Source organism: Ciconia boyciana, chromosome 3 (assembly GCF_034638445.1).
Source record: "Ciconia boyciana chromosome 3, ASM3463844v1, whole genome shotgun sequence".
Taxonomy (NCBI): Eukaryota; Metazoa; Chordata; class Aves; order Ciconiiformes; family Ciconiidae; genus Ciconia; species Ciconia boyciana.
The window spans coordinates 56,609,306-56,635,630 of NC_132936.1; the positions used below are offsets into that span (position 1 = coordinate 56,609,306).

The window sequence follows — 26,325 nt, forward strand, 5'->3', positions numbered from 1 at the left end:
ACTTCTGCCTACTATTTTGTGCCAACTTAGTCTTTTTAAAAGTCCTGTGATCTCTCCCATCAGCATCCGAGATGGACAACAGCAGCACCTGCCTAAAAAAGAAGCAGGGACTTTACAAGGAATTCTGCCCTAAAATCCTTTCATTACACCGACACAGTGTTTTTGCTACCAAGGCCTTGGGTTTTTAAAAAAAAAAAAAAAAAAAATTAATGCCAGGAAGAGAGCTCAGTCAGCTGGGATTCAAGCAGAACTACAGGCCACTGAAGGGAAGCTGGGGTGGGTGTTGGGAAGATCTTTTCACGATTCTTTTCTTGTCTCCCGCCACCCCGGTCCAGCTTTGGTCAGTTCTGCCACATGCCAGATATTGGACAAATGAGAAGCATGAAGAAATCACTTTTGTAACAAAATTTATTTTTGCTCTGTGGATACAAATCCCAAACATCAACAAACAAATTCCAGTGGAAAAATACCAGTCATTAACAATGAAAACTTTTATTATTATTTAATAAATAGAACTTTGGCATTCAAAATTCTAGCTGTAAACCCTACTTTAAAAAAAATTACAAAAAGAGGCAAGAACAACAAGCCTAAAGCTGAGCCAGCCAGTGGCTCCTTTACCTTTTACAATGAACACATTGTGATTAAGTCATGACAACTCTATTTACATATGAGGTATTCTGAGCGGTTCAAAAATTGAACCCAGTTTACAAAACTACCAGTCTTCAGGGACTGATCCAGTACATGTGTCAGCTGTGCTTTTAAAAGATAGCTCCAGACACTCCTCCCCACTGAACTAATGATATACTGTAATTAATATACACAAAATAAACACATTATGATTTGAGTTTCCTGCTCACGCTTCATATTCAAAAAAGCTACATACTACAACCAGCCTAACATTCAAAGTGTACATGTAGTACCTAGTTTAAGTACTTCTGTTTCTAGACATTATGCAAGAGTTCTTACTACAAAAGCTTATAAACAAAATACCGGCAGGTAAGAGGAAAACAAGGTGCAGTCATCAGCATCCTAACAACTTATCTAAAGTTCAAGGGGAATATACACTTACTTCAGGCAAAAAAAGGCACAAAGGTATGCAGCTGTGGAATTAATATTGCTAATGAGCTACCGGAATATATCATCCCTTTAGATAATACCCACTGATTTGTTTGCAGTCTAAGAATGCAGATTAGTTCAGAAGATCTTTTCCCCACTCACGACAGAACTCGTCACATCAACGAGAAGAGCCCAATTATACCTCCAACTCCACCTGCGTAACATCATTGATAAGGACAAGGAAAACTGGAGCAAGCTACGCCCATGCGGAGAGACTGCTGCGTGCCGTCACTGCCTGTGCTAGGGCAGCGGGTCGTGCAGGAAGGGGTTTGCTTTCTTTCCTCCCTTGTGCTCTTACCCTGCAAGAAAAATGTCCAAAAAACCTGTCTGAAACAAAAGGTGGGCAGCAAGGGCAAAGGAAGGAAGGAAACCTTTTGAAGTGAAAAGGACAAAATTCCAGCTCTTGTAATGACTTCGCAGCACCGGCAGTTTTGAATGCTGGAGCCCGAGTGGGTGGATACAGTAATCTCCACAATTTCACACAACTGTCACACTACAAAGCTGCACAGCGGAGGCTAGCAACCTAGATCACGTTTACACAACTGAGCTGCGTCAATTCTATATAGTAAATACATAGCATCATCTATAGCTTGTCTGAAGACAGTTACTTTCCAAGTCTTCTTCAAGATACATTCTTGAATACAGTAGTTACTGTAAGTATCTTCTAAAGGATTGTATAAATTCAATCTGAAATGATACAAAAAATTACTGTACAAATTTGCTGACAGCCAGAACGGTACAGTATCCATTCATTAGCGGTTGTTTTTCAGCCCTTGAGATTGTCTAATAGCTACAGCAAAAAGTTGTCATGACTAAATCTAAGCAATTCCAATGTTAACATTCATTAATCAACTCTGTATTAAATATGCTGAATGAGACCACACACACTACATTTTAACCAATTAAACAATCATGCATATCTTAGACAAAGCTTATTCCATTTAGAGGCATCTGTAAACTGATGCATATATAGTAATTGCTACTACTACACAGGCCAAATTTTAAGAAATCAAAGCAAAACACTGTATCACTGTAGATAGTCAATTGGTAGTCTGCATCTTTGGCTCATACATCCATCATTTACCTCCCTACTTTAATTTGACTGAGGCAGATAAACTCAGGGTTTTTTAAAATCAAGTGCTTTAAAGTCAACATAAATATTACAGGTTCCATAATAAAAATATTACAATGCAAGATTACAGAACTGCAATCAAAGTATTACAAATAAAATGGGACCTCCTTCCTGAGGGACTTTCAACTAATACTTGAAGAGCATAAAAGCTCCTGAAGTGCTTTGCAAATATAAATTACTGATCTCAACTCCGCAGTACAGTATCACTATTTAACAGGAGGGACAGTGGGGGCACACCAGCCAAGTGACCAGCTTAATAGTTCAAAGTGACTCAAAAAATCTCCTGCTCCTCTCTAATTGCTCGATTAAACTCCTTGTTATTTCCACCAAATTTAGAAAAATGTGTTGCTTGGTAATTTTTTATAGGTACAACATTTCCATCTGAGGAAATAACAACGTGCAACTTAGGTATTTCCTCTCTCCCTAATACTTCTAGTTTATTATCTGAAATGCTATTGTTGAATTCTGATACGAGACAGATGCCGTAAACCGAAGACTATTACTTCACTGCAGGGCCAAAACCAACAAATGACACCAAAGGAACGACCTGGGGCCCTAGTCACAAAAGCCAATACTGTTGGAGGCACAGGAAACTGTGCAAGCCCATTTGTGCAAAGATCCCTGTTTTCAGCTTTGCACTAGTATAAAAGTACACCTTCAAACCTACAGAAAGAGCACAGAAATTTAAAATAAAATGGCCTCGTTTTTTACCTTGAAGTAGAGACACTAGGCAATTTCACTTGAGATTTCATCTAGACACTGTTTTAGTGCTCACAGGAGCTGAACCAGTCAGATTAATCTATCTGAAAACACCGTGTAGCAATAATATAAATATCAACATATTTTTCACAAATTAGCCCATGTGTAGGTTCAGAATAGAGAAAACTGTCAAATAAATAAGTCCATATAGCTAAAAAAAATTAAATCACTAAATTATAAAAACAACATTAACAGTAACTGTTTAACAATGAACAGAAAGCAAAACATCACCAAGTTAAAACTGGTAACCAGTCTACATTGCTACACCATTTTTTTCTATTAACATAATCAGAAAACTGAAGATACTAACACTTTTGCCATAAAAATGTTACCCTAGAATTTACTTGGTTCTAACTGCTAAGCTTCCTAAGAGATTTCTGCTGTTATCCACACTATGGGTCAGTTCACTGACTTGCACATTAGTAATTTGAAACTTTCTTTTAATACCATAGATGTAACTGATGCTCATATATTTTCTTAACAGTGTGATTTGAGAGTGGTTTTGCTCTTTGCGAGTTTTTGTTTCCTTCCGTTAAATACTAGTTTACACCATGCATTACTGCAAGTTAGCTGCACAGTTATGTTCCAGGAAATTAGAAGCGTTAATATGTCATCTGTCCCACAGGAGTGAAACAGCACTGCCAAGTGACGCTCACTGAATAAACTATGGAACATGATCTTATTTTTGTAATGTAATTGCTTCCTACATAAATGGAGAAATCAAGAATTCCCAAACCATGTGGAAAATTTTGCAGTCCTCAGATAACCGAGTACTTAATACTGCTAAGTGGAAACATTCTGTTCTGAGCCCTGATTTTGCCACGTGCCAAACACCCATTTTGTAGCTGTGGTAAAAAATGGTTGAGGTGGTTCACAACCTCATCAGAGGCCTTAAGGGATGGAATATAGACCAGCCACACTTTAAAATGGAGATGACCTAAGAGAAAAAAAAGTATGGTACAAACACTAAAATACAGTCTATTTTTTTTTCTGACAGCCACATACTATGCTGCAGTTTCATGCCTTCCAGCTTCTCTGGGTTTGTCACAGACTTCGTATTATTGAAACTTCTTACAGCAATGCGAAAGTGCTTAAAACAATTTGATAGTGCTCTATTTTGTGGACTTCATCTGCATAAAGGAGTTAAAAGGAGTTTTCTTCCGCTATTGGGCAAACAAGCTAGACATCCATTACTACAAACAACATCTTTCATATATCAATTTTTCTTAGGCAACTTGAAGAGCAACTACTTTTTGTAGTGCTCCAAGATTGTTCCAATTGCAATTCCTAGAGTGAAGTGCAGCTGCAGAAGCCTCTGGCTTCACCACATACAGCTACAGGTCCTTTGACCCTCTGCTCTAATTTCAGAACACAGATAATGCCATACAAACCTTTGATGAAGGAAAGGACTGAGAGTAGTAGCAGCACAGCTGTTTTGATGCTCACTCTGATTTCAGAAACTAGGTGAAGTAATAAAATGAGCCCTAATGAAGGAAACAGAGTATCCAACTGAATCATTCTTCACAGCTTGTTCCTACATTCAGTAGTTTGGAGAAAAGATTTCTTGTACTTTGTACCACTCTGTTCAAATGATGACTCTCCCCTCCCCACCAGACTCCCGAGATTAAATATTCACAATCCTCCAAAAGATGCACATGCGGTGCTATTTGCAGTCTTCCAATATGGCTCCTTAATAGAAATGCAAAGACCTGTGACACAGCAGCATTTAATAAGTCATTTGCTACTAGATGAAACGTTGTCATTGAGTAATGCAGTTGTCCCCCATGTCCTGAGCATAACGGTCCGACATTATAGTCCTTAATTCATCAATATCCTTTCGTAACTGACAGACGTCCAAGAGCTTCTTCGAAAGGGTTTCTGTGCTGTGGTAATTTTCATTCTCTTCAGCTGAACAGCTCAGTGCTACGAAAAACAACACCCAAGGTTAAAGCTCTAGCAACTGTGCTCTGTGAATACTTCAACTAGTCAGTCCCCCTTGAAATAAAGGGTAGGTCACTTTAATTTAATTACATCAAGACAAATCATGCTTTAGTATGATGAAAAGCCAACAAAATGTGGTACCATGTGAACTTAAAGTCAATTCAGAGCCCATCAGTGCTTCTCTGAAAGACATGCTTTGCTGTTTGCACCAAGATCTAGACTTGCTAAAGTCTGATGGATCTCAACAGCAGCGAAAAGAACGGGTAGAATAGCCTAGAGATTTTGGAGGTTTCTATAGCCACTCAGAAAACAGGAATAGGAGGGCTTGGGAAATAAGCCATGTAAGATGATGAGCTCATACTACAGATATACTGCACTATTCATCCTGCTGGCTGATGGTCTCATGGACTTTGAGACTGGCATATGCTGCACTCCCCAGTGCTTCAGAGGTTACAGTGCAGATGAGTTTATGTGGCATGTAGTAGCTCTTGCTGCACAGGACACTACACTTTTAGTGGTCCAGCTCAGCAACCAGTCTATCTGATTAATTCTAATTAACACTCAGAAAACAATAGAATACGATACATTCAGGTCAAAAAAATGTAATTGTTTATTAAACTTGTTAAAAGAAAAGGCCTAACACAAACTCACTATGCTGAAGCTTTGTCTGACTGGCTTTAGGGCGTGCTTCTCATTTCCTGGTTAACAGCTTAGTACGGGCTGAAGACTAGATGTGCCATTAACAGTACTGGAGATGGAGTTGCCTGGCACTAAGCTTATCTAGTACACGCAGACACCCTCACCCCCCACCCCATACATACACATGTTCAAACAGTAGATGTATATTCCTATCACTTGACCCCAAGGGCTTTAAAACGAAAAAATGTGATGTAGCCACACCACGCCTGCTTATGCCTCACCTCAACTCATTATGACTTTATAGGGCAGAACACATTTGACAGAAATAATCCATTAACCCTCAGGGTGACTGCAGTGTGTCTCAGGAGGGACAGACACCTGGCTACACACCCTTCTTTTCTAGAGGGGTGAACATACCCATGATTGGGTCCATATGAAGAGCCAGCTACCTTCTCTCCTGACTTGGCAAGGATCTGTGTAGTCATCTGCATTTAGCAGCCCAGGTGCACTAAAAGCCCAGCTTTTCCAGAGAGCTCCAGGAGTACATTTCACGCACAACTGCTCCAGTTGCATAGCAAAGGGGACACTGGCCTGTCCAGCTGGCAAGTTCGAGTGCCACTTAGCTAAACTGTTACTCCTCTGTGTCAAAACACTATAAAGCATTGGAACGACATCATCACTTACATCTGATTCCCAGCAGTAAGGAAAGGTTAGGCTCCTTGCCCTGAGCTCTCTGGGTGAGAATACTGCACAGTGCTTTCAAGTCAAACAAGCAATGGGACATTTCCTTGAACAACTGGTCTGCTATAGGCATCTTCTCAGATACTGGCTGCCTGGACTGCTCCACCTGCCACATCTGCTCCTTCAGGGAGGCATTCTCTTCCATCAGTCTTTGGTTCTTTGTGAAAAGTAAATAGGAAAAAGGGGAAAGTTAGTCTGCAGCATGCACTGTAGCAGAAAGTTTCCTGTTTCAAACCACAAACAATATAATTAAAAATAAGTAATTTCCATACAGGTAATCAGTATTTCTGTACCCCTCTAAAGAATGGCGGATAGACAGATTTTACATGGCTGTCTATCTCACATTACCATTGCTTAGCAGCCTTCACCCTTGAAGTTCTCACTTCCTGAGGTACGGATGGTATCTATTACATGTCTGCACAGCAGCCAGCACAGTCAATTAAGCTCATAAAGCCCTACCACGAGACCTTATAATCATTCTATAAGGTTCTCCCCAACTGGTGTAGTCAGGGGTGGGGATTTTGGAGTTTTTACTTACTTCAGAGAGAGTTTTATTTAACTGTTCTATATTCTTTTCTTTTTCTTCAAGCTCATTTGTCATCTTCTGAACTATCAGCTTTTCTTGCAAAAGCTTCTCTTGCATAGACTAAATTGAACGAAAACACAGGTAATGATTTAAAATTTTCATACTTTATATTAGCGCTGACAAAAAAATGCATCCTCAGTAAATTTCTAAGTTTCAATTATTTATTGTTTCTGTATTAATTCTTCATCTTTTATTTTCTACCATGTTCACCTGGTAATATTCAACTGGACCCCAACAGTTCTCTGTATACTAACACAGCTATTCCAAGTATCAGTGAAACCCTTTAAATAAGCAGTGTCTGCTTAGAAACAAAAAGACTATATGTACGCAAAACGTTACTCCAATATGGAATGCATGAAGTCTAAAATATGCAGTAATGTTTATTCTAACCAAATAACTTCACTTGAAATAAGCGGCAGATTAATGACAACTAAGCTTAATTTGTGCAATTCCAAGTCATAACTGAAGATTTTTTTTGGCCTCTATTTTCCACGAAGACTATGGCAGGGCTTCCTACAACCTTTCACAACACAGAATTCACCTCACCTTCTATACAGCTGAGAAGAAAGCCTTTGACAGTTGATACAGAGCAGCAAGTTCTTTAAAACTGTTCACATACAAGATAAATCAGAACAGTCTATACAACTCTACTGTGCTGAAAAAACAACCGCAGGCAAAAAAGTAACTTAGTTGTAGTTTATAGTCATTTTAACAGATACAATAATTACCATTTTCAGTAATAAAAACAGCAGTAAGTTTCTAGGATGCTGTTGTACTCAAGTATTGGAGCTTTCCATGACTGACTTCCAGATCAGTCACAAGCAGCAACAAATGAACAACCACTGCAACATGGAATCAGCTGCTGTCAATTCCCTAGTTTTCACCTGCAGAGTTCAAACTGAGAAATCATGAGATATTTCCAAAGTGGATTTTTTGGGGCAAATTCATGACCACAGGTGTCTTTGTTGTTAAAAGCACCCATATTAAATTCCACTAGTTGGGTTTTAGATCTGTAGATATGTCTTTCAAGGTCATCTGGCAAAATTCAGAAAGAGGAATATTCAAACCATTTTATCTGAATACTAATAACAATGAATAGTGATTATATAAGCTCCTGATGCTTTAAAACAGAAATATCTTTTCAGCTTTCATAAAGAAAAAAAATCCTCTTTTGTCATTAATGGTATTACTCACAAATCCAATGCTGTGCTAGCACAGTGCATACCGTGTCCTGCCCATCCCTAGATCAGCACATTAATATGTAAAAACTGTTGCCCAATTTCAATTATAAGATGCAAATCCGATCCAATCATGCTCAAAATACAGCTGGAGCACTGGTGACAACAGTGACAGCATGCCTTGGCACAGTTTTGATTGTAACCTTCCACAGAGTGGAACCAGAGACCACGATGCGGGGAGCAGAAGTTGCATTTCACAAACGAATGGCTCTCAATTTACAGAATGACACTATCCCAGAAGAATGCTTTTTCTTGAATCTCTGTAGGAACAATCCTAATGATTCTTCTTCTAAAGCAGAGAACTCTCTCACAGGGAATTATGTATGGTAGCTTAAATAAAATGCTATAGAAAGATCACTGTCACTCTTTAGTACGAGATATGTTTGAATTGCTGCACTATGACTCTGCAACCTTATTCAAAGACAGAAAAAAAACCACAAACGCCCCACTTGACAGAACCACACCAAATTGTTTCAAGCTATGTCAGTTTTGGGGTCTTACAAAAACAATTTAGCTTTGGCAAAGAAGCTGAATTTACTCTTGTGCAAGTTGCTCCTAAGATGTATGAAGAATGGAACTTTCAGGTTACCAGTACTGGGGACTGTAGCACATCGGAGACTGTCTGTATATACAGGCCTCCCCTTTACCATGTATGTGGCCTACTAAGTGGATGAGAAGCCATTTAATTGATTTGCCAGATACATGAATTATTAGTGCTGACAAGAAGGCAGGGAGTAACGAGAGGCAAGGCAGGGCCGACACGGAGTGGTGTTTTTAATGGCCTGGACACTCACGGGAGGTGTGCAGCCTTGATAAAATTTGCCAATGCATTCAGCTCAACGCTGCACAAGCAGTCAGAAAAGCCAGTACTTTGTCATACCCTTTGCAAAACTGGAAAACAATGGTGCTAAAATTTACACATTTAATATGGATTAAAAAACCCCCACACTTTATTTTCTTGTAAGTAATAAGAATCAGCAGGCAGAACCCAGAAATGACTACGTGTTTTTAAAACTGTTTTCACACACTTGACCTGCTTCTCAGTTCACTCACACAGTGCCCCTCAAAAGGAAGTGCTGAAGCGATGTGCATCCTAAAGATAAGCTGTGCGAGAAAGCACAGCTTCACACTCCAGTGGGAGGAAGGGGAGGAAGACAGAGGGCCCTGCGCCACGTCAAAGGAAACACCCTGGGCCGGGAGAGGGCAGGAAATAGCTCTGATTCAGGCATTTCCTTTGTTGTGCTTGCAGATGAGCAGAACCCGCAGTGGTGTTGAACCATCTTATTTTTTAGAAAACATTGTCTACTGAGAAAAATGGCCGTATTGGGTCAGACTGAAGGTCCTCTAGCTCTGTCTGGCTGTAGACAGACAGAAGATGCTTAGGAAGGGGAACAGGGCAATGCAGTAATAGCAGGTGTCCAAAACACCCTCCCAGCTTCCAAGTATCTTCAGATTTTAATGGTCTTCGATGCAATTCTCTTCCATGAGCAAGTTCAGAGACACCCAGAGCCCCAGTTACAACACATGCAATAGTACTACCACTTACACATTTCATGTTCGTGTCAATGCCAGACATTAAAGGTTTGACTGTGCAGCCTTCCTGGGGGTGGGTAGGTGGTGAGGAAGACAGGTTCAGAAATATTCTCTTCCACAGTGTATTTTCAGAACTACATCTGCCGCTAAATTCACATGACTCTGCAAACTACTCCAAAAACAACTTCTAGAATATTCCAGACAATGTACACACGCTCAGCTCATCAGTTGTACTGTTTAATGGGAACTACTAGAAGTGGAAATCAGTGTCTATTTCTAAAAGATATACCTAACATCTGTCATTCTCTGCTACCCTAATCTTAAAGCTCAGAAAAAGCACACGCTTACCAGCTTGGCTGAGCCCACAGTGCTATGATTTCCCAGTTGCTCCTAGTGCTATGAGTCCTCCGTACTTCACCCTTAATTTTTCCATATGCTTTCCAAAATTACGATTTAGTGGCATTACTCCCAGCCTGGCAGTTTGGGTTTATTGTGACTGACAGGACTGACAGATGTACCTTGCGTAACACAGGCATCATACAATCTATCTGACTTCTACTGTCTTTTTTTGTACCAAAAAAATGTTCATTTTGTGATATCTAAATTAATCATGTAAATACGGATTTTTTAAACGCCACTCTCATCTATAATTTTTCTCTTTCTGAAGATGTACTATATATGCAGCACGACATCTTGTCAAGACCAACCAGAATTTTAATCCCGCACACTCAGGAGAACAAATCAACCAAGCAAAACCATACAAGGAAGATCAGAATCATTCCACCACGATTATGAGCAAATAGAAACTAGTACTGCTTCAAACACTGCTGTCTGAAAGAGAATTTGTTTTCAACTTGCAAGTTAAAAACAATGAACTGAAATACATTCTCAAGCATAAGTTTACAATGTGGCAGAAGACAGGAAATAAAATAAGATCTTCTGAGCTGAAGATAAATTGTATCTCTGTGCTGATAAGGGATTTCAGTTTCTAATGAACTAATTTTCAGTGCTTCCCAGCAAACAAAGGTGGAAGGCCAAGGAGACCAAGGATACAAAGAAGCTGCTGTAGTCTACAAGTAATTTGAGGGCTAACACCATTTTCAAATCTTATTTCCCGTCCTTATATAAAATACCTCAAAAGAGGAAAAGTAAGAGAAAGTCCTGGAGAACAGAACACTACTCTGTTCACAGACTGTCACAACTACTCAGCATTTCTCAGTCTCAACTCCCTAAAGTCATTTCAGACTAAGCACACAAAACCGCCATCTGTATAAACGTGCACAAAGATTGCTAGTCTCAAGATAAAGGTGATCGAGAGAAAAAGATCAGGAAGTTTAGGAAATATGAAAAGACTGAGGTTGGTGATAATACATTTAGGCAAGTTGTACGTATTTCTTATAAGCACAACATATACACGTATGTATGTAAATAATCTTAACTAAACTATGAAGAGGGACAGAGAACCTCAGAAAGGTAAAGGAGTTCAATTTGAACTTTTTTTTTAATTATGAAATATCTGAAACTACATTTGCCTGTGTCACAATTTTGCATATAACAGGCTGCTCCATGAAAATATCTCAATTTAATAAATTTTGTCTTCTTCAAACCTAGAGAAGCTTAAATGATTGATTTTGCTTTTCAGTTAACAGACGTATGTTATGTTGCAACCTTAATTCCCCTACTGTTTCTCTACAGGTGTATTTAATACACTGTAATTTAATCAAGCAAAAATATGGTTGCCAACAGGAATCAGGCCTTCTATTTACCTGCATGGTAGAGAAAGGAAGCAATTTAATGCTGGAAGACAACTTACTTTCAATAGCTACAAATAAGCAAACTCGGCTCCAATGTGCAAAGTGGAAATAAGAAAGCACATTCTCTTAGCAAGTGTTATGCAAGCAGTTTTGTGTCTCTTCATTATTTGGATTCTAGCTCCATAGAGTGCTCCCTTCCACTTCGGAAGGAGCAGGCATTCAGCTGATTGCTTACTACCATTTTGTTGTTCTTCCAAACCTAACGTACACAGAGCCAAAGCAGAAGTGCCTTCTTCATTCTCAAGGGACAACCCTGTAACTTCAGTCTCTCTGGAGAGCAAGGAAGCAAAGAATGTGGAGACAAATGCCAATCTATAAGAAGAATGCAGAAACCAGAATTTATTGAATTTTGCTTCAGTATTTGCTGAAAACAGATGTTTGTTTGTTTTTTTAAAATGCTCAGCTTCTTCTAGAGCAAGTCATACCTTCTTCCCTGCAACCTGTATAATGTTTCCTTTTCTCCACAACAAACACTGGTCACTAAGTACCTTTCAAGTATCAGGAGCCTGATGTGTTAATTTGATCCACAGAGCTGCAACTGACTTCTAGCTGACAACCTCTGCTGTCTTGAAAAGTCCTTGGCTCCAAGCTAGGTGCCCAAGGTCCGCCAAGAGAGTTAAAGATATCTAAGTGAGTGACGTGTCAGAAACCAGTTGAACAGGGACCTGCTTAAACAATGTGAAACGTGAAGTGGTATGGTTTAGAAAGTCACCTGTCCCTACTAAGGATCTCAGCAGTAAAGCTCCTAATTAAAACAATTTTTCATACTTTGGATGATCATCTGAACCCCAAAGTTGGATGGGAGCCTTCACTGTTACTTACAGAGGCAGTCCTCACACTTGAAACAGGCAGTTCTGCTACAACATCCACTAGACCAGCAGAATAAGGATGCTATATAGCAACAGGTTTTCACTTTACGATGAGTATCGGCAAACTGCTAAACCATAAAAACATCAATAACGAATACATTATGAGCCCGCAAGAGAACACAGCTGAACTACAGGCCATCAGATTAAGTTCTTGGCATTTCTACCTTTGCCTCCTATTTGGAAAGATAAAGGACGAAATTCAACTTTAGTAATGTTATCTTTACAAACTAAAAATGGACAGAGTAAACAACAGAATATACACTCTTCCTTACCTGCATGTCTAAAATCAGTCCAGCTATCTGATTTTGTTGATTGTCTATGACCTAGAAGATAAAATTGAGTAATTTAAAAGGCTTGAATCTCCCAGACTTTTTTTTAAGAATCAGCTTACAGGTGTGTAGCCATAGATTTTAAATAGAATCTTCAAAAATGTAAATGACAAGACAGGGAATTCAACTCTGACAGAAAAGGAAATTCATGCAAAATAAACATACTGAACAGAAACAGACAAGTATCAAAAAGAAATCTGAATTAGCAACAAATGTGTAATTCTTTAGTGAGGTATTTATTTCTAAAGTAAAAAAATAAAGAAATGCGGGACTCAAGGTTAAAGGTGCCACCAACAGATCATTTCCAGACTAACCTTACTGGCTTTCTCATTCTTTTCCTTGAGACATTCATTCTCGCTCTGAAGCTGTTTTGTGTCCAACATGGGAAGGCGAATACCATCTTCCAGGCATTTTTCTACTTTCTGTTGTAAACTGCCGTTCAACATGAAAGAAAAATTAAGTGCTCTGACAGAAACCAGAAGGGCTGTGTGTTCTAGTGAAAAATTAGAAAGTTGCATCATCTTCCAACCAGAACTGTAAAACCATACCTAGCAGAATCCAGCCTTATGAATGAGCAAACCAACAGTGGATGAGTGATGCAAAAATCCTAAACTACTGAAGTTACCGTGGCACTGACAAGAGCAGATTCATGCAGGAATGGTTTTATGGACCAGATTCTGTGCTGCATCTCCCAAAAGACACAGCTCCAGCAGTACAGCATAGGGAGAGAGGGCAGAGAGGAGCAAAGAAAATCTTTGTTGTGTTCACAGCTGGTTTGTGCTACTGTGGGAGGCAAAGCCAGCACCAGCATAGATCAGAGCAGTCTTCGAAACTCTCAAAGTTACAGGAGCTTTAAAATCAGACTCTCTCACTGGGGCATGTACAACTCAAAGTGGAGTCCAGAATCGGAGGCTGCACCAAGTACTCGGGGGCCTATTCTTCATGCCCTCTGTAACTTGTAAGGAGGGGCATAAAGCCACTCCTGCCAGCTGCTCCCACATAAGGGCATGACCTTCAGACCCTCTGTAGCTCAACTCAAGCTCCTAGGTGTAGCTAGAGCCTTTGGCTGCTCACCTTCTCTCAGAAAGGAAATACATTTTATTAGTGTTAATCTTGCTGTCTAATTTAGAAACCAGAGGCCACCTCAACTATTTGTAGGCTTTCAGAAAAGACAAAATGATCCCCCTCTAGATTATGAGGGCACGAAGAAAAAAGGCCTTTCATTGGTAAGATGGAAACAATGTGTCAACTATTTGGCTGGCAAGGTGTCCCAACCAGCTTGCCTTTCATCATGGAAACACTTTCAGACTCCTGTGGCATGCATCTTTACCCAATGGAAGGACAGTGAACTGTAGTAACATCCACATAATTATTAAAAGTTACTCCCCCCTGCTTCCCCCCTCCCCCTTTTTTTAAAAACAAGTGTTTAAGTAGCTCCCTTGATCTAAAATGTACCATAGTAACAATGTCTTCACATCTCATCTGGAATCTTCTCATGGATACCTGTCCCATTTGTTTTTTCATAGTTATGCAAGTTCAATGACAGCAGATTAGCTACAGCTAAATCTCCCTGTAAAAACCCCCACTCTCAGTGAAAAAGTAAGAAACAGCTACAATTTATTTAAATCTTTGACCCTTCCCCGATATACCCATCAGCGAACATCCAGGGAGCTTTTCCACAGCTCATGACTGGATTAATTATCAAATAGGAGTGCTGACAGCTTCTATATAATGCTCCTTTACTGCACATGTTTATCCTATCCTCTGTATGGCAGCAGGCAATGATGCCATTGCAGCAGTGTCCCACATCTTTAAAGAAGGACAGTGAAGAGCGTCCTAGGCAGACTCTTCTCTGTGGTATTACTTGCAACTTGACACAAATAAAAATCTTGTTGGATTTTCTATTGCATTACACTGCCATTCTGCACAGTAATATATTTATGCCATGAAAAATCATCAGCATTGTAATAGATTAAGAGTGCAAATAACATTAGGTCTTGACATCAGGTGGGAAACGATACCCATTTCAGGGCACAGCCCAAGCAGCTGTTCATACCTCTGTACTGTTGTGACCAGGTCTTTTTCTTTTTTCTTCTGACACACCAGTTGCAATTCTCTCTCTCTGCACTGCAATCGGGCCTCTCCAAGCTTCTTTTCTAACTCAGTCATAGTTTCTTGAAGTTGCTTGTTCTTCTCTTCTAGAATTTGCAGCTAACACAGGTTACATTAGTCAGACGCGATACAACATTAGCAGAAGACGCTGTGACAGGCCACACCCTTGCAGTTACCTTCTGTATAATCTTAGGCCCATTTCAGTTATCCGAGTATGAGAATCCCTAACAGCTACAGTGCTTTCTACAACATTGAAATACTTATCTTCCCAAACAGATGGGGAAAAAAAATATGTTGAAGAAGTAAAAGATTTGACAACAGGTATTAGGGAGCTTACTTGTATTTTTAAAATGTAAAACAAACTCCCTTTACCTTACCTGTTTAGTCTGCCCTTCTATATCATCCAGCGTTGGTAGGTCAGCCAGATATTTTTCTAAGGTTTCAATTCGTCTTTGTTTTTCTTTGTTTTGTTCAGACTCTTTCTGGCATTTCTTTTTCAGGCTATTGATATATCGGTCTCTAGTTTTAAGCTAGAAGAAAGTAAGAGTACGTGTTTTATGATTACAGTGAAAAACAAGCCTGCTTTGGAAGCAGAGGCTGGTCACTCTTCAAGAATTGTACTCTCAGCTGCATGAAAGGGTTGGTTACTGCAGAAAACAAAACCAAAGAATGATTAACCCCAGCAGCTCCAAGTCATAGACCCACACATGACCTCAAACCACAGTTGCTTCACCTCTGCCCAGAACACTCCATGTGCCTTGAGAACTGAAAACACGAACAGTTCAACCGCTAAAATAGTCTTAATTTTTTCACCAATGGAGATGTTCATATGAAACAAATGATCAGGAAATATTTTAGTCCATCCTCTTCCTCTGGCCTAGGAAAACTTAAAACACAAGGACCAAAAACTTAACCCAACAAGAACTGGAGCCAAAAACCTGCCTTCGATGCAGTCTGACAATTACATCAGAGGACATCAGAACAGAATAGTGTCTTTCTTGAGCACCTTTTCTACAGGCATCTTAATTGTCCATCAGCCTGCAAAAGGTTTTTTATATTGTGTTATCTTTGCTAGCATTCCTGGTACTTACTTTGCTTTATTACCTAGGTCAAAAAACTGGGAAGGCGGCAGGCAGGAAGGAAAAAGAGTATTTTCCAGTCATAGTCTAATTTAATGAAAAACAGTATCTCTATTGCTTGAACTAAGGTGTAGTAATTCACAGATAACAAACACTTGTCACTAGAGTAAATGCTAAACATACTTTTATTCGGGTGCTACAGACATCCATCTCACTGACAAATAAATGTGTGACACTGTCAATGTCAGGGCTCAGTAACAGAGCCTATTGGAAAGTTTAAGTCAATAATATCTGGAAAGTTTTTCCAGAGATAGCCTTCTATATGGGCAACAAAACAGGATTGCCAAAAGGCCGGAAATCTTTGTACCTTTTATTTTATCAAGACCTCAAAACTGAACAAAGTTTTCAGGCTGCTTTAAAATCTTTCTAATTAGACAAAGTGCAAGTAAACTCCACATTCAGTAAGGTAAAGTTGCATGTCAGCCATGATCTTTTGCCACTTCAGAACCACATACTCCCCTGCACACCCCAAGCCTTAACGCAGGGATATAAATACGCACATGTGAGCCAATGTTGCACAGTAAGAATTGCCAGGAGTCTGACGGTTAGCTAAGCGAGTCCCTTCCCTCTGTTTCTCACCTACCACTACGGAGGACAAGTTGACCAGTCAGAATATTCCAGTACTTGTGCGACCAAGACTACACTGCTTCCAAATCTTCTTGTCCTGCATATATACCATAGGGAATTTCCTCTCCTACAACATCTCTCCTTCTAATATCTACCATGTTTGCCTTGGGATTCCTCCCACCCTCTCTAAATCCCCAGCATCACCCCGAGGACTCTTTCCACCTTCTGTCACCTGAGATAAAAAAATGGTGGGTTTTTTTTTTTCATTCACTCTTGCTGACTCTGCTGAGGGGAAAACAAGCTTTGGATTTTGTTTTTTTGGGTTTTTTTTATTTCCTCCTTAGTACACACACTGCTGATGACTTTGTTGGGGCAGGAAAAAATAGGAAAGCCCTCACCTCTTGGCAATTAAATATTAAAAGCAGGGCCACAGAAATCGTAGGGGAGAACACTACTACAAGCTATCAGCAGTACCTTACAGGAGTCCTTCACAGTTACCCATAGTAGAGGGAGAAGGAGCAGCCAGCAGGGTACAGGTGTCCGAATCAAAGCATTTCCAGCCTAGCAGTCCAATTTCTAGATGAAATGCCTCAGAACTAAAGTGAGGGCTGCAAAATCTGCAGATGCCAAGAGGCACATTCATGCCTGGCATAAGGAAAAGGAAGAACCTAGGCATTCATGACATGGACACTGGTGGAGAGTACTGCAGTATCTACCTTAGCAGGGTCCCTCCGCTAGAAAGCTGTGAGGAGCTACCACGACTACCAGCCAGCTACAACAGGGAAGCTTTTTCAGGCTTCTGAAATTTCAGTGCCAATTAAAAAGCTCTCAGTCACCTCAGTCCTACAATGACTACACATGGACCCTAGGGGAGAAAACCCTTCTCTTCAGGCACCAGAATTATGCACAAGGCGGTACAAATACTCCTTTGCTTGGTATGTCTGCATGGGGCAAAGACAGGTATGATGCCAGCAGTGAACAAAGAGCACCTCTGATCTCTGCTGGCCCTGCAATTTCTCAAAAGGAAAGCATCAAGTACATCCACCCTAATGTTAGAAGGGACACAGGGCTTCAGACCAAGAGGCCTTCTAGCCCGATACCTCATCTCCAACAGTAGCCATAAGCAGATGTCTATGGTAGGGAAAGAACAAGGAAAGCCCATTTTTCCACCCTCCAGCTGCTTTCACCTTAGGGGCTCTCCTGAGGCAGTTATTATTTCTGTGCATTTAGAACAGCACTGCTCTCAACTCACCCATTTTTCCCTTAAGCCCACTCTTAGTATCCACAACAGCCTTCAGAGAGACAATCTACAGGTTTGCTATAGAGAACTGGCATGAGGAATCGGCTCCTTTTGCTGATCATGTACTTGGCTCCTAGAGCTTCGCTAGATGTTTCCTTGCTCCTGCAACACGAGCTACAGCGAGGAGCTGACTGCCCTCCCTCCCTTGCAGGCTGCTTGTGGCTCTGCAGACTCCATCACACTCCCCTTCAGTCATTTATTTTCCAGTGTGAAGATTTAATCATTCCTGCTGTGATTTTCTGATGGATATCTGCTTTGTTGCCATTCTCTGAACCTCTTCCAGTTCCAATACATGCTGGTTTTGTGATGCGGGAGGCTTTCCTAGACGTCTCACCACTTATAAAAGATGGTCAAGGAAATGGGAGTGTTCCTTATGTTTTCTTTCCTCTCACCTACACCGAATGGTCACAGCTTGTCCCTTATTGTCAAAAACATACCATCTGTACACTGTATTTAAACATTGTATGTTTAAAATTCCAATGTAGGAAAAGATAATATTATTTGCAGAAGTGGGGCAGACAGAGAAGTAGAAATGTATGCCAGCAACCTTAACCTAAATTTCTATGTGTCCTTTTTGTATACACTTACAAGCAGAGCTCACCTGAATGTTAACAGCATTTTCCCCGCTCCCTGGTCAAATCTGGCTTTGGGCTGAAAAAACTTACCCTCTCTGAAAAGGCAGGCATTCACTCAGAAATAACCTTAGCACAGCTATTGGCGACAATCCCCCTGATCAGTACCGAAATTGTATTTTTGTCCCCTAACATCAGTCACTGACACGGGACACCAACCCTTTGAGCTCTGGGCTAACCGCCCTGTGAGCACAGCAGAGGAACTCCAGAGATGGCTGTCCCCAGGCTCAGCACCCAGCCTACTGCTCAGCTTCCCAGCCTGCCACACCCCTGCGGGAACACAGCACAGCTCCTTCCTCCCTCCTCAGTCTTCCCTCAAACCGAAGGGCACTAATTTTATTACAGAAACACATGCTCTCCCTCCCTGCCCTTTCTCTCCTTGAGTGCCTTTTGTTCAGTGCACAGAATGGATGGGTGTTAAGAGGTGAATCAGGACTGTGCAGTGAATCCCACTCCTAGCTACAGGCCACCCCGCTGACACAAGCACTGCTGCACAGGTCCTCACTGCTGCCACCACCTACAGCAGCAGCTCCTACACAGTGAGAAACACAAGCAGTAAAAGCTGAGACAGGAGGAAGCAGCAGCATCCTATTTCTGCCCTTCTTGAATGTTACAGTTAGTGAAAAGCATACTGCAGGGTTCACAGGAAACGGTAAGGCAGAATTTGAGATTAATTATGCTTTCTTCTTTGTCTTCCTACCTGCCATTCACTGTATCATACTGCTCCTACCCCTTGAACCTGCATTAATATAAATCTAAGCCCAGCAGTAAAGCCCAGTGATCAAAGACGAGGAGGTAACAGTGACAATATATGCCTAAAACATTAATTAGGAACCACTTGATCAATGGCACATTCCCGCTTGCAATAAAGGAAGGCCGTCAAGACATTCAAAACTACCCCTGGGTATTGCTTCAGCCTCCAAAGAAACCCCTCGTCAAGAGAGTTGCAAGAACACAGCCATCTAAGCCCCTTCCCTGTCTCAGACTAAAGTCTACTCTGCACATCCTAGCAAAGCCACAAGAGAATCACTCCTGCTGAGTAGGCACACACAGGCTGGTAAGTGCATCTCAAAGCATGAGGCCTGCATTTACAAGCCATGCTAGAAATAGGGATTTCATTTTCACACTCTTTCTATGTTTTTAAATGATACTTTATTTACTGTAATAAACACTTCAACCTACATGAATTCTTAGAGCTAAGCAGCTTTTCTTCAAAGCCAGTTTAACTGATACCTGGTTAAAACCGTCATCATGATTGCCATTTCATCTAGTATCGCTTTTTAGGATGTATTCACTACAAGTTCAGATTTATCCATTGCCAACACCTACAATCACCAACTATCAATTTTTCTATCACAGATAGTTTAGCCACCTTTTGAAAATAGCTCAGTGACCCACATACTAAGTTGCTTTCTAGCAAACAAAACATATGCTACTATGTGTCAAAAGGAAAAGTGGAACAGAAAGACACTTACTTTCTCCTCCATCTTCTTTTTCTCCTCACTAGATTTGTTTGAAATTTGTTTTACAAATTCACTGAGTTGTAATTCCTTATTCTCAGCTGCTGCAATCTTTCGCTCAAGCTCCTCAAGGTGGGATGTTGATCTTTCTGAAACGTGAGGTTGCGGTGGTGTGCTCTTATACTGCAGTTGCTTACAAAAAGAAATAAAATAATCACACAAATGAACACACACATACCACTGTATACTTGAGCAGCACAGCAGAAAACAGTCCTCCATTTTTTTCCACTGTCAGAAAGGGTGGGGTTTGATTTTTCAAACATTCAAATATGTGGTAATGGCATGTATTTCAGGAATCTGGAGCAAAAAAATAAAGAAGCTGGACACTTTTACATTCACAACACAAGCAAATTAACATTGTGGGGCCACTTCCCCCCTCACATTTATGGAAGAGGTGTGACTTCTCTTCCAAAAGAAACCCCTGAAAATCCATACTTTCGTTTTCAAAACAAATCACTGCCACTGCATTACCTTACCTTTCATCCCCTAGGAAGAAAAACACTCTATAAAATGCCTATGAATATATTCAAGTAAGACATGCTCCAGGATCAAGATCCTTCTGAAGCAGAACATTAGTACTAGTCAAAGCCTAGCGCTATCACACCTGAGGTGCAGAATGGTGCAGGGACAAGCCTGAGACTACAGCTACAATCAGAAGGCAGGTCTCCTACCTTCTGTCCTGCATACCAAAACCCTCCTCCCTTTCCATTTCATGCAGTTCAGTATTGCTCTTCTACCTCCACTGCCCACAGACAGACAAGCACAAAATGGAAATCAACTGCATGTGGGATGAAAAAGGAGATGCATCCCATTAGGCTTTCAGTTTCAAGATTCTTTTAATAACATAATTGGTATCTTTAAAGAAATTATACAGACAGTATTTTTAACTAGTTTAACTTAACATTCCTTCAGCAAAGCATTAAAAGAGATTAAAACCTCCATTAAAGGAGATTTGCATTTGTAAGTTAATCTTATAGAAGGCACACAAATCAAGCAAAAATCCTAATACATTATAAACTCTTTTAACTCTTTAAATTATGAAAGATGAATGCATCTGCTGCTTTATTTGAAGTGTCTTATGGTATACTAAGATATGTACACTAAAATTTCAGTTTCTGCAGTAATCCCCCCCCCCCAATAAATCTTAATCTAGATAGAATTCTGAAGCATTTTATAAAAGAACTTCTGGAAGTACCAGAAGCCACATTCCTAGATGTCTGAAAAAGTTTCTGAATACCTAACTTCACACCAAGGCTCCACTTGAATTTCTCTTCTGTCTCACACAAACCAGATTCTCACCTGATGCACAGCTGTGTTATTCCAAGGACATAATTAATGTCATGCTGAAGTATGCTAGCTGAGATCCTGGTGCGGTGTTTGTGACAGAAAAAGATAAGGTAATGAAAGGGGGACAGAAAAGCTATTTCTCTGCATATCTGCCTTTAACATTCTCTTTCTGCATTGCCTTCTAGATATGCCGAGGCCCGCAGATGGAATTTGTGTGCTACAACAGGGTAGCAGCCACAGTCCCCAAACTGATCTGCATTTTGTGGTTAGCCTATGATACCTCATCCTTGCACTTTCTGATATTTGTGCTAGTTAGATAAAAATTAGGACAGGTACACCCAAAATACCACCACACATTCCCTTTCAGACTAAGTGTTCCCTAGGAGTACTAATCTATATCCTTTTCAGGCGTCTTGTGCAAAGATATTCCACCAGTCTGTTTGCCTTCTCACATCTCTCACATCTATTCTATTGATACAATCTAACCACTCCTTTGGGTAGTGCCTCCATCTCCTCTTCAGAAAACCTTCCATCAGTTGTTTTCAGATACTCTCTTATCAAACTACTTTATCTCCTAATATCTCCCTGTATAACTGTGCTACATGCACACTGTTAAACCCTTATTCTTACAGTGTCACAATCCCTCATTCTTACCTCATTTTTATCAGATTTCAAAACAAGTATGTACAAAATGTTAACGTAACTTAGATTTCTGCAAATGTAAGGTAAACTACAACACTTAGAGGGTATTCTCCTCTGTACAATTTACGGCTATACAGTTACACAGCCATCAATAATCACAAAAGCTCTACATTTTGGCCAGCAGTAAATTATGAACATGCTTTCAGATGTCTGGGCAATGGAAAGCTTTGCTGAAAGAAAAATATCCATCCTACCTGCAAATTAGTCATGTAAGGTTCTTCGCAATTCACAAGATGGCTCAGTCTTGCGTGTTGAGCCCAGAATTCATTCTCCCTTATCTTCTGATGTAAATTGTTAATTTGCTGCTTTTGCCTGTAATACACAGATTTTATTTGAAAAGGAATGGAACAGTGATTAAAAAAACCACAGATCTTAAGACTTATTCTGAAGAATACTGTAACAATGCTATTTGACTATCCTGGATCTACATTAGCTATGGGCTTTTCCCACCGCCGCCAGACTGCAACTAGTCTAGTTTACCACTAGAACTGGAACCACATGAGGATATGAGCTATTGAACTACAGTTGCCATGTAACTTTCACTGAAGCATACCCCAAAGGGTCTGTGCTCAATTGGCAATAATAAGCAAATTTTGTAGAAATACGATCTGAAAACTCTATTAATTTTGGGGGGGTTGAGGGAGGCTTCTGTTGTCATTTGCTCCTAGGGCCAGAAGTATAAGCAGGAAAAAGTATACAGAAAGCAGAACAAAACTCGCACCTTCATTTTACTTTGACTTCTGTTCAGCCCCCCTCTCTTTGCCAGAGCTGACTTTTGACACAGGTTAAAGAGATTTCTAAATCAAGCAGAGCAGAAAGAACTTAAGAAAAAAAAGTCATTATATAAGACAGTCAGCATGGGTTTCCTGCAAGGTCTTTCTTTTTGCTTTGCTTAAGACTTTCTCAGTCAACTGCTTTACGTAAGATGTTCCCTACCCCTAGGGTAAAATACCGCACTGCATACTAAACCAGAATTAACCTCTTACACCAATCACTTGGCCAGTGTACAGCAGAAACAGTATCACTATTATATCATTATTTAATTATATCACAAATTATATCACTGTTTAAATCATGACTGCATTTGAACTAGCATGACTGCAGGGCAAATACAAGCCAAGTCTCAGCCCCAGCCCACGTTAGAGCCCTGTGAGGTGTGCTGTATTCTCTAGGAAGCGATGGGCACCTCAGTAACTGACTCCAGAATGGAGCTGTCAGCACCCATCAGAAACACACATAGCAACCTTCTCAATAAACTTAAAACGAATTTTGTGAGCTCCTTTAATTTCCCTTTTTCCTTCCAAACTAGGACATATTTGCATGTAAGCATGAAATTGTTTCTCAAAGTTTCACCTCTAAGCATGCAGTATGATTGGCTTTTCTGAAAACAATGATGCTGAACCGAGATGACTAAACCCAATCTTAAGAGGAGATAAGTGGCAAATACAGGTTAACTTCAAGGGAAAAAACCTGCCTGTGCACACACTGGAAAAGCAAATCCTCTAAAAGTACAGAAAAAGATCAAAGTTGCTTTGCTTTTTTTTAAATTTGGGGAGGGTTGTGTTTAGGAAGAGCATGTCGGAAATGTTATCATGAGTATACAAAACATGTATTACACAATCTATAAACTAACACCAAAGATTTATTAGTTGAAAAGATGCCAACAGCAAATTTTAAAGAGGAAAAATAAGACGCGAAAACCCAATTAAAGGGACTATTTTAGTCACGTACATTCTCCTAGCTAGTCATCAGCCAACTGTATCCCAATTATTTGGTCTACAAGAGGAATTTAATATTTCAAAAAAAGTGAATATATTAGAAGTTAAACTTTTAAGCTATACATGTTGCAGAAGACGGTGCATGCCTACAGAACATCTTTTTTATGTTTCCCTATTTTTGTGTCTATAAAGAATAGCAATGAATGGAAAACAAGTATAAACAAGTTGCAACTTGGTAGTACCTTAGAACAATTCATTCAATGCAATTCATAAAAACAGAGCAACTGAATGTATTTACGTGACTCCATAGCAAGTCTTAAAACATTCTCTATCACCACAGGTGATTTTGAGGCTTCCTTTTCCATTCCACTATCTAGATGGAACAAGCCTGTACAAATATAAAAGGAGTATGTAACACTGAAAGACTTTATACAGTTCTGGTTGGCATCTGTACAATGGCACTACAAACGAAAAGCTTCAAACTTATTTTGGAAGAAGCAGATTTGAAGATTAAGTAAAATTAGGCTCTTAACTTGTAACAGACCTTATAGGAGCCCAAGAGCTTGTATAATCATATGAGAAAATATAAAGCCTTGATGACTTCTGTGCATGCTTGGTCACAAATACCAAAAATCATTTAGTATGAGTTGTCTTAACCTATGAACAGATGTAATTTTTCATTTTTTATCACCTTATTACTTAGTAGACAGATCTATTAAAGTATCTGTGCCCCATGTGTTTTAAAATGATTTATCCATTTGTCACGTATTCCTTGAAGGCACTACGTGATTTTCTGTTTGTGGCTGACTGTATCTTAGCAGTGCCTTCCTTCACAGGCAGGATTTCAATAGCCTGAACTAAACATTACAGCCTGGAGTAAATTTTTAAAAATATTTTTGAACTTCCAATGTAGTTTGAACTACATTACCATATTTTCTTTCATAATCCTTTCCCTACCCTACTAAATCCCTGCAGGAAAAAAGGTGAGACAAATTAATCCGTGATGAAACAGAGCTGCGCTAGCACAGAGTCTAACTAGCTTGCTTCTTTTCACTCTGCAAAGCATGAAACTCTCCACCGTTACAAAACCTTGCCAACAGAACACACCATACAAATGTTTTAAGGCTATGTAGATCCTGAACAACCTCTCTGCATAACCGCCTCTCTGAAAATATCATTAACCTCACGGTACCCAGAAACAAAAATTCTGAAAACAGCCCAGCAGTCACAAGCAGAATAGAAGATAAGCACCATAGAAACATATTTACTATTTACATACAATCCTATAAGTCTTTGGAGACTTCATACCAGATGCATTTTATCACTGATGTTCTCATATGCTAAGACAGTTTTAATCCTCTGTTAGCCCACAGCTGTTACTATTAATCTGCTGCATAACCACAGGCTGTGAGCTTTATTTAAAGGGAGTGAAGAAAAGTTCAAACACTATCACGAACACAGCTCACGTATTGCAGCGGGAACACTGTCCCCAGAAGCCTCCCTATTACCAATCAATCATCCCAGAGCTTTCAAAAAAAAAAAAAAAAAAGCTAAAAAAACCCCACCAAAAAAAACCCCCACACCAACCCAAACCAACAAAACCAAAACCTTGAGCATTTAGGTGCTTTCAAAATTCTGCTCAGATACATGGCAACTGCCACTCTGGGTAGGCTCAAACCAGATATAAATAATCCTGAAACTGAGGGATTTTACCTTCTAGGCAGCAACACTACTCTCGCCTTGTATCAGCTATAACATTTATAAACTCGTGCGTACCCTCTGTGTTCGCAGAGGGCCAGACTAGAGCAGACTGAAATTCTGTAACTGTTGTGACCAATGTTGGAAACTCTCCTCCACTCTTCCCTTTCTCTGATCAGCTCTAACACCCTCAAGTCTCCCCAAGGGTTCAAGATGTGTTAAAAAAAGATTAACTTCTTTAATTTTTTTTTGCCATAGACGCTAGAGTTAGACAGCTGTACTGCATCACTCTGATCTAGTCCTCTTCCTGTAACTTTCAACACAGGAATTTCCAATCACTCAGTCTTACACAGGACTGAAGTCTCCAGACATGGAGCTCCTCAGCCTTTTGCGATTGCAGAAGCCATCTGCGCATGCGTGGGTGCAGGCTGTGGCCTGAGCTCAAGGCATGGGGGAACCTGACAGGAGCCCACCCTCAAGATTCGCGTTTACAGAAACCAGACTACAGCTCACACAACCAGGTTCAATGAAAATACTGTACCGAGGTACCATGGAAACTATTCTCCTTCACAAATTCCCTGCTTTTTATTTCCATGAGTGAGTGTTACAATTCTATGTTGATGGCAAAGTAAGAGTTATTGGCATATTATGTGAATGTCACAGGACTTCTCACGCCGTTTCATTCAGCTCCTTTGTCCAAAGGGAAAATATTCTATTTCACTTCAAGTGTCTGTCTTGACACATCCCTTCCCCTTACACTCGGATTTAAGGAGAAGAGAAAAGGAGGCAATACCTTGTTCTAAAGTCATCAACCAACCAAAGGGACTCAGAGGGGAGAAAAGTTTGTTTTAAAAAAAGAAAAAAAAGTCAGTTACAAAAGGCAGGAATTAAAAACATCCTTTTGGGAAGGACATTTAAAAGTGTTCCTTATTTCAATTGATGTTTCAGAAGAA

The 26,325-nt window shown here is 40.0% G+C and overlaps 1 protein-coding gene across 5 annotated transcripts in view; it reads right to left on the minus strand.

Moving 5' to 3' along the window:
- Positions 1–424: 424 nt before the first annotated feature.
- CEP85L (centrosomal protein 85 like) overlaps positions 425–26,325 on the minus strand; it is a 124,111-nt gene continuing 98,210 nt past the window's right edge. For 4 of the 5 annotated variants that reach the window (XM_072855747.1, XM_072855748.1, XM_072855746.1 and 1 more), the window contains 9 exons: positions 22,151–22,268; positions 19,923–20,099; positions 15,187–15,339; positions 14,754–14,908; positions 13,012–13,129; positions 12,641–12,691; positions 6,867–6,974; positions 6,272–6,485; positions 425–4,930 (listed from right to left, as the gene is read on the minus strand). In XM_072855747.1, coding sequence (XP_072711848.1) covers positions 4,767–4,930; positions 6,272–6,485; positions 6,867–6,974; positions 12,641–12,691; positions 13,012–13,129; positions 14,754–14,908; positions 15,187–15,339; positions 19,923–20,099; positions 22,151–22,268 — 1,258 coding nt within the window. In that variant the 3' untranslated portion in view covers positions 425–4,766. The remainder of the gene's footprint in view (positions 4,931–6,271; positions 6,486–6,866; positions 6,975–12,640; positions 12,692–13,011; positions 13,130–14,753; positions 14,909–15,186; positions 15,340–19,922; positions 20,100–22,150; positions 22,269–26,325) is intronic. The other variant, XR_012041456.1, reaches the window with a different exon arrangement.